We start from the raw sequence: 8,821 nt of genomic DNA on the forward strand, positions 1-8,821 counted from the left end.
AGGAAAATTAGTTCCTCCAAAGGGAACTTCTTCTGTAGCTTCTACAGTTTTATGTCAAGAATGCTTTGCATTCCATCTTAATATCAAATCCTTGTGTAGAATGCTGTCCTAGAGAGGGTTATGCAGGAGCTTTAGGACTGAGATGGCCTCCTTCAGAGGTTTCACTTTGCAAAACACCCAATGAGTCCTGTGGATAACTTAAAATTTATGTTCATATGAAACATGTATATAAAACTGAAAATATAACCTATGTACACCAAAGGATGGAAAGATATTTGTTCTGTCTACACAACAGAAACAGAATAATGGCTCAAATGAAAATATCTTAGAATTGTAATTTAGTGCTAATATTTCTTCAACTTGTTTTTTTCAACCTATTACAATGAAAAACATTTGACATTTACAGAGTAAACAGATTCATTTAGACTTACAATATATAATTAATTTACTATTTCTTCTAAACAGGCTAGTTTTCATTAATGCACCTTGACAGTTTCAATGACTGCTTCTGCCATCTTCATCAGAAGAATCACCAGGTGTTGGTTTGAGATGTCAACAACAACACAGCACAACACGACACAGGCAAAAAATGGGTATGTAATCTATCAAAACACCAACTAACTGACATAGAACAACGAGTGTTCTCAGGCAGTTTAAACTTCGCCATAACCCCACAATCGATACCAAACGAAGAATTCATAGTAGCAACGGATTTAGCGTGCCAGAAAATAACAACCATAGGTGAGAAAGCACGAAGTAACGGGGATACTGGAATCGGCCAAAATCACACACAAAGACAATCAGGGAAGAATGGGAGGCTATACAGGAAATAGCAAAACAGAAATCTATACGGATATTACCTGCAGACAAAGGCAGAACAATGGTTGTAATGGACAGAACAATACGAAAGTCAAATGACTACCATGCTGGATGATAAAACCACTTACGAAGTTTCGAAAACAGATCCCACAGCGGACAAGAAAGAGAAACTGAAAGCTCTGCTAAATCCATTAGTAGACGAGGGCAAAATAGACACAATTACAAATATCTAGTACACCAGACCAGTATCACACCTCGAAGATAGGGCGGCAGGGACGGCAGCATCAGGATCGAGGTTAATAGAAAGCCAATACAGACTGACCAATACTTACTGTGGCCATCAAACACCCAACAGTCCATACACTTTCAGTGGTCCGCACATTGTTTCACAGATCAAACATAATACCAGACACACAGGACAGGGATGAGGAGGAGGAACATATCACAAGGGCACTCGAAGCCTGCCAGTACCCCAGCATGGGTAATTAATAAAAGGTTAACGTGAGGCCAACAGAAACAACAAACCAGAAACGAAAAGGAAGGGAGGTTCAAGACCAGAGAACCTCTGCCTTGGCATGGTCACCTTACCATATGTCAGAGGGGTTACAGAGCGTCTTCAGCTAATAATGCGAAAACATCGTATCAGTACCACTGTCAAACCTCATGTAAAACTATGGCAAATACTGGTACACCCCAAAGATCAAATCACCCCAGAGAAAAAAAGTGACATAATATGTGAGATACCGTGTAAAACATGCAATAAGACATATATAGGAGAGACAGGCAGAGTTAATATTAATTAATTATTATTAATAATTATTATTAATTTGCCATTTACAATTTCATCAACATTGTGTTTGTTGTTGTTTTATATAGTAAATTTAAAAGTTAGGTTTCTGACTGCTTGATTAAAAATTAGGGCCAGCCCATTATATTGGTTAGCTGATATGTTGTCCTTAATCAGCCTATCATGGGCCTGTCACAAATATATTGCATTGGTGTATATGTTTTCCAAAATATGTTGATATAAAAAAACAACTTTTTACTGCACTTAAAATGCATTTAAAAGTGCATATGGGGATTTAAAAATAGTGTAACAGTTTGTCCAGCAGAGAGCACTCCAGTGCCTCCGCCTTGTTTGTTATACTAATTTATTTTTCTACAATTCTACAATTTCATTTAGCAGACGCTTTTCCCCAAAGCGACATACAACACAAGCAAGAATTCAGACTTAAGGAAAAACCCATAGTAAGCGCAAAAGTGCTTCAGTTGTGATTTGGTCTCTATTCAAATAGTCATGTATGACAATGTTAAATATTTTATAATAAAGATACATGTTTAAGAAATTAGCCTTTTGAGTACCTTTAGAAACTCATATCGGTACAAAATTATTTCAGAATGAACAAAAAAGGGTCTATTTTCAGTCCAGTATAAAAATTCACTTACTTGGTCAAGGCAACACATACTTTTTACTAGTCAGTAGTTGCACATATCAATTATTGGTGACAATTTGCTGTCCAAAATTGATAACTGGCTCAAAAATCCCAGCCCCAAATAAAAGATAAAATAATTTGCCATTTGATGGTCAAAATCAATTGCATAGATTAATCAAATATTTGTTAGTTGCAGCTCTACTCACTTCATCAACACAAGTCAATGCTACTTTGAATGGAGTTCTGTTTGGCATATGGGTTTAATCCGGTTTTGATCCCTCCTCTGATTTCACTGTATTTTAATCCAATATTGTACATATTATAATGTGTCATGGAACATTATTACTTGCACTGGCATTTCTTGGACAAGCTCTCTTGAAAAAGAAGCTACTTCTCAATGAGAACATGTAGTATAAATGAAGATATTGCTTTTGTGCTTTTTCACTTTGTTTGAGAAAAGACCACAGACACAGATCAAACAAATTATTAGGCCTATCTTCAGATAGACAGATCAAGAGACAGAAACAGTGCAGCACACATAAGATGAGAATCCTTACCTTTCATCAGTTGAAAGTTGAAACATATCAATTCTGAGGAAAGGTAAGATCAGTTTATCTGTCTGATAGAGGGTGAAGAAGGGGAGATCTCTCTTGCAATACTGCTGAGGATCATCACTTGTAGGATGAGCAGGGGATCCTTGCAACTGCCCTCGACAGGCTCAAAAGACTAAACCTTAAGCTCCAGTAGCAGTGCTTCCCCACTTCCTAGATCCCTGATTGACGCTGCTGCTGGAGGACGCTTCAGAACTGAAAAGGCTCAAGCTGCCACCCTTTGCATCAGGATTAGTGCAGTATTCACAATACTAATATGAATATTACCAGTACTAACATTAACACCAGCACTGTGTTTTTGTTGTATTTGCTAGCACTTAAATGATATTATTAGCTGAAGTTGATGCAAACTGTTGATGTTGTTATTGTTTGCTTTCTGCCCCCAGTCTCTCTCCACTCATCTTTCTCCTTCAAGTCTGTTTACCTCCCTGTCTGTCTATCGTTCTGTCCTTCATTTCATCCTCTCTTTTCTTCTCTATATTTTTCTAAATTCCATTACTTTTTTTTGTCTCTGTCCTCGCTTGCTCTCGTTCCCCACAACTGGTCAAAGTAGACGGCCATTCCCAATGAACCTGGTTGTGTTTTATGTTCCTGCCTGATAAAAGGAAGATCTTTTTCATTGCAGTCTGTGCTTGTTCATGGAGAATTGTGGGTGTAAACTAATATAAGGAGTGAGGTGCTCGACCTTCTCTAATTGTAAAGTGTCATGAGATAACTTTTGTTATGATTTGGTGCTAAACAAAATAAACTGACATTTCCTGAAACTTCACTGCATGGAAAACACTATGAACTATGATACATAGGTACAAAATTTTTATCACTAAACACTCACAAGCATCTATAAAAAAGGTTCCAGCTTGCAGTGTTTCTGAAAATGGAGCAAGAAGCAGGGTTTGACCACAGCCATCGAAGAGGCGTCCAAATGGGTGGTGTTGGTTAGTGGACATCCAAATGAGAATGAAACTGACAGCACTTTTTTTTTTTATGACTGGGTATTTCTGTCATCTGCATATACTATTGAAACAATATCTAATCATATTAACCAATACTGAATCAAATCTATATCAAATTGTGACCCAAAGAATAAAAGTCAAATCAAATTGTGAGGTCCTTGACAATACCCTGTCCTAAAGTTTTACCTCATAATTGTCTCCAGTGTGTCTTCACATTAACAGAATACTACTTACAAATGTGTCCAGTTTTGATGCAAATACTTTGATTTTTGAGTGTCACAAGTTTATGCAATGATAAGACCATTTTGAGTGTCATAGGTTCTTCTCCATGAGTGGTTTAGTATTATGAAAAATTGATTTTTTTTGTTTTGAGTACTGCCTTCAGAGTCGTGAGAATAAGGTTAGAGTTTCAGGAAGTGCATCTGAGCAATTGAGAGGAACTAACTTTTCAAGCCAATGGTGTCTGCAGAACTTGACTTCACAGTGCTACATCAAGTGGCAGAGGCACAGCCCTCATGATGAGCAGGAAAATCATGGTACGGGCTCAAGAGTGTAACCAGGCTTTAGACTAACTTTTCCCTCTGGTAGCACTGGTGCTACTAACTTTCTCAGTTGGTTGCACCTTTTCTTGGGTATCAGCATAGTACCCTGACCTTGCATGCTAATAAATAGTTATCTTCATTTACATAACTCCGTCAAACAATGACAATGCTCGAAACTTGACATTTGCAAAATATTTTACTTGATGATGTGTGCCTGCACAGTGTATGATGTGCGTACCACACAGGGGCAGTGCAACAGCATATGTGCAAATGTGGAGGTGCTGCACAACGGCAGTGCCGTGGCAGCCTGAGCTGATCGCCGCTATGCTAGTCATTGCTAACATGTCCCCCAGAAATGGCTTGGCGTGCTGCTTTGCAGGAAATACACAATGAGTCTATTTTTTGGCAAACAGCTCATCAGTCTTCACAGAGCAGATCCAGCCACATAGGAAGTCCCCACACAAATGTGCTTGCACGGCTTGGGTCAGTTTATTTTTCCAGCCCTAAATTGTGCTTATTTAAAAAAAAAAAAAAAAAACATGTGATATTGAATATGTACTTCCATAGCATGTTGTCAGTGTAGTCCATTTGCTACGGCTACAAGTGCCTGTAAACAGAGAGCCAGACTGTCACACACAACACCGAAATACCTTGACAGTTACATGCCAGTTCACATTTTATTTATATACTATCTTTTTACTAGGCTAGGCTCCACAACTTTGGAATGCACTTCCACTAGCAATCAGACAAGCTAGCTCAGTGTCCTCTTTTAGACCCCTCTTAAAAACTCACCTTTATAGCTTGGCTTTTAACCGAGTTCTCTTTTGCCCATGCTTTTATTTGTTTTATCGTCTCATCTTGTTTGTTTGTTTTGTCTTACTGAAATGCGTAGATAAATTGTGTTGTATGTCTGTGAAGCACTTTGTTAACTTGTGTTTTGAAAGGCGCTACACAAATATGTTTATTAATTATTATTTTTTAATTATTATTTTCATTATTATTATTATTATTTAGTAGTAGTAGTAGTAGTAGTAGTAGTATTGGGTCATTTAGTAATTCTATTTGATGCCTTTTTAGCTCCACTTCCACGACTTTACCAAAACCTATAAAAAATATAGTGTTTCCTACAACTTTTCAAGGACCTTGAAACTGTATTTTAAAATTGAATGACTTTTCCTCTTTATTCCTGACCGTAACAAAACCTGAGCTCAGAATTGTAGTCTGAAGCAGGGATGTCATTCGATTTTTTTTTCTTATTCCAAACTTTTAGTCCTTTGACCAAGCAATCTATTTTGAGGCCACAAAGGACTTTATACATCCATTATAACAGGTTAGCAGTGATCCTGGATCAGAATACATGAGCCAACAAGGTACACGCTTACAAATTCATTCTGGTGAACAATTGCTTATAGTATGATTTCATATACAGTCATCTACAAGCAAACTATCTCCACATTATGTCAAGTCATTCACTGTAATCACTGTTGAGTTGAACTAAGCCATTGCACACAAACACACACAAACACACACACACCACTGAGTAAACTTCCTGTCATGAGAGTCACCTACCAGAATTTGACACTTCATTCTTCAAAGCATGTAATGCTTCTCTGTTTCTGTTTCTCTTAGTGTCCAGGTCCATGATCTGAAACAAAATTGTTCACACTGTGAGACTGTAGACCAGTTTAGTTGGGTGATTATTGAGGCTAATAACTGCCCTGGATTCATACCGAGAACAAAGACAACAGTTGGTTAACAGGTTTATATTATGGATATACAATATTAAGGAATATTGGATATAAGAACAGCGGTTTGCGGTTATGATCTCGGCCAATTTCTAAGGATGATACAAAAACTACACCAAAAAAAAATTAATTTTTAAACTTTTTACCACTTTTGTTAATTCTATGAGCCAAGGTGTGTTTCGGAAATAGAGTATTCAGAGTTTAGACTGAGTGGCATCACACATAGAAAGTTCTTTACTGATGTCCTCAAACAGGTCTTTTTTCAAGTTAAACTGTTCATGACAGCAATCATTCTAAGGTATGGATCGAATGTTTCTACTGACTCGGGCAAATCTGGGCAATAAGTAAAGGACTGTTCTCACACGTCTTGTTTAATCAATATGCGTTTAATAGTTATTTATCTATTATGTGCGTGTGTATAAGTGAGGGTAGGATGGAGCAGGAGATTGACAGGCGGATTGGGGCGGCATCCGCAGTGATGGGGGTGCTAAACCAGTCCGTTGAGGTAAAGAGGGAGCTTAACCAAAAGGTGAACATCTTAATTTACCGGTCAATCTTTGTTTCAACCTTCATCTATGGTTATGAGCTATGTGTAATGACCGAAAGAACAAGAAATGAGTTTCCTCCGCAGGGTGGCTGGGCTCTCCCTTAAAGATAGGATGAGAAGCTCTGTCATTCAGGAGGGACTGAGAGTAGAGCTGCTGCTCCTCCATGTTGAGAGGAGTCAGTTGAGGTGTTTCGGGCATCTGGTGAGGATGCCTCCTGGACGCTTCCCACGGGAAGTCTTCCAGGCATGTCCAACCCAGAGGAGGGCTCAGGGCGACCCAGGACATGCTGGAGGGATTATATCTCTCGGCTGGCCGCTGCTGCCCCTGCGACCTGGACTCGGATAAGTGGAGGACTTTTTTGGGTTACGTTATTTAATTCTTTTACTTTTCATCAATGACCTACATACCACACACACTAGCCAGCCAAGAGAGCGAGTAAACACTCAGAGGAGAGAAGTGTAAATGTAGAACAGACAAGCGATGAACGAAAAAAAGCCAAACGGCAGTCTGAGTAAAATTACAGCCCAGCGATAAAGCTCATGAACAATCAAGACCATAAGTAATATTATCCATAGACAAAACCCAATGTACTCCACGGAAAACCCTTAACGTTATAAAAATAAAATATCTCACTGAAATCGGTAGAGGAATGAAATAAAAATAAACGTGTAGGTCAACGTCCAAAGTTACACATTTTTAAATCTTAGATGTCTCACTTGATAGATACCGAAATGGGGACGTATTATTTATGGTGAATGATACATTTTGAAACGAAAAAGATGTAAGACTTCAACTTGGAAAGTTAGCTTAGATCAGCTACCTTCCCATCTAAATTTGTATCCGTTCTGCAGGTGGCTTGTTCAACTAATTTTGAACAGCTTGTCGATCCCATATGAGTTCGAATGTACCTGTTGTTTACTGGTGAGAACATCCTCGGCTGCTTCTTCGACCTCCGACAAATAATACACGGCCTGCTGAGAGGTGGCGTCCATTTGTTCAAGTAAAAGTACTTTAGCCACTTCCTCTCAATTAAAGGCGAATCACACCAGACGTCATTTGGTGCGTATCGCCACCTACTGTACCGGAGTATGCTAGGCTAAATTGTATAGCATCACTTTTTCCATATCGTCACCTTCTTATGATATTGCCTTAGTCATTTTTTAGGGCCTGAGCCAGAGGGTACTTCAGGCGAAGACCCAATGGTGTTTGTAAGCACACTCAAACACTAAAAACTTTTTTTAAAAAATCACACTAAACAAGGTCCAAATCTCACCAAATTTCACAGGCAGGTCACAGGATGGGAGAGGGGGTGAGGTATAACATTGGTTTCAATGGGGGGGGCTGGGTGGGCAAGAGAACATCTGTTTCGCAAGGAATTGTTTCTTTCTTTATTATTCTTTCTTACAACGTCACTTCGATCCTTAATTTGACCCCCTAAACATGCTCCGAATTTTGCGAATTTTGGCACACACGTCGGCGACGGCGAAAAATTTTATATTCTGAAAAAAAATCTGGAAAAGCTCAATAGCGCCACCTAGAGACACAAAAAACACCATAACACACCGTAGGAACGTCCTAGAGACACGGGACTGACACCGTTGGATTCGTCTCGTCGAGACCGAAAAATCACACACGTACCACTGCTCTAACTCTAACCAGATTTGGACACAAAGGTCCAATTTTGGCCGATAACACTCCCCAAACAAAAACTATCTCCTCCTAGACCGTTCACGCGATGTCTTCGAAAATTGAACACATGACTCAAGACACTTTAAAGATCAAAAGTTGAGAAAGGCGACAATATAACCCACTCAGTTCCCATTTTATAAGCCCTCAAAGTTGGGCCACTTTTTTCACTTATAATGGAAGTCAATGGGGAGCAGATCTCCTCTCAGGTACATAGTCTCAAACAATCACTGATCACATCTAAACTACAACTCCCATAGCTTAGAGAAACACACCGTTGGATTCCTGACAAAAATCCCTACAAGACTGTGCTATTTGATTACACTTTGGGCCAGGATCTGGGGAATTATTAGGCTTTGAAACAGTAAAACTGTCTCGGTCCTCCTCTGCTCTCCAGTCTGACAAAGCTGGTAGAGAGCAGGGGGCGGGTTTATTTTAAGGGCCAGCTCTCAGCTCAGCACTCAGACTGAGCATCGCATTGAGG

The 8,821-nt window shown here is 39.1% G+C and overlaps 1 protein-coding gene across 2 annotated transcripts in view; it reads right to left on the reverse strand.

Moving 5' to 3' along the window:
* The window catches only part of pdrg1 (p53 and DNA-damage regulated 1), a 15,812-nt gene extending 8,090 nt beyond the window's left edge, over positions 1-7,722 (reverse strand). Inside the window, exons 1-2 of one of the 2 annotated variants that reach the window (XM_086198456.1) lie at positions 7,560-7,722; positions 5,928-6,003 (exon numbers count right to left, since the gene is read on the reverse strand). In XM_086198456.1, coding sequence (XP_086054582.1) covers positions 5,928-6,003; positions 7,560-7,643 — 160 coding nt within the window. In that variant the 5' untranslated portion in view covers positions 7,644-7,722. The remainder of the gene's footprint in view (positions 1-5,927; positions 6,004-7,559) is intronic. The other variant, XM_086198455.1, reaches the window with a different exon arrangement.
* Between the last annotated feature and the right edge of the window lie 1,099 nt (positions 7,723-8,821).

Source organism: Aulostomus chinensis, chromosome 3 (genome assembly GCF_037954235.1).
Source record: "Aulostomus chinensis isolate RoL2024-O1b breed Wild chromosome 3, RoL_Achi_v1.0, whole genome shotgun sequence".
NCBI classification, from domain to species: domain Eukaryota; kingdom Metazoa; phylum Chordata; class Actinopteri; order Syngnathiformes; family Aulostomidae; genus Aulostomus; species Aulostomus chinensis.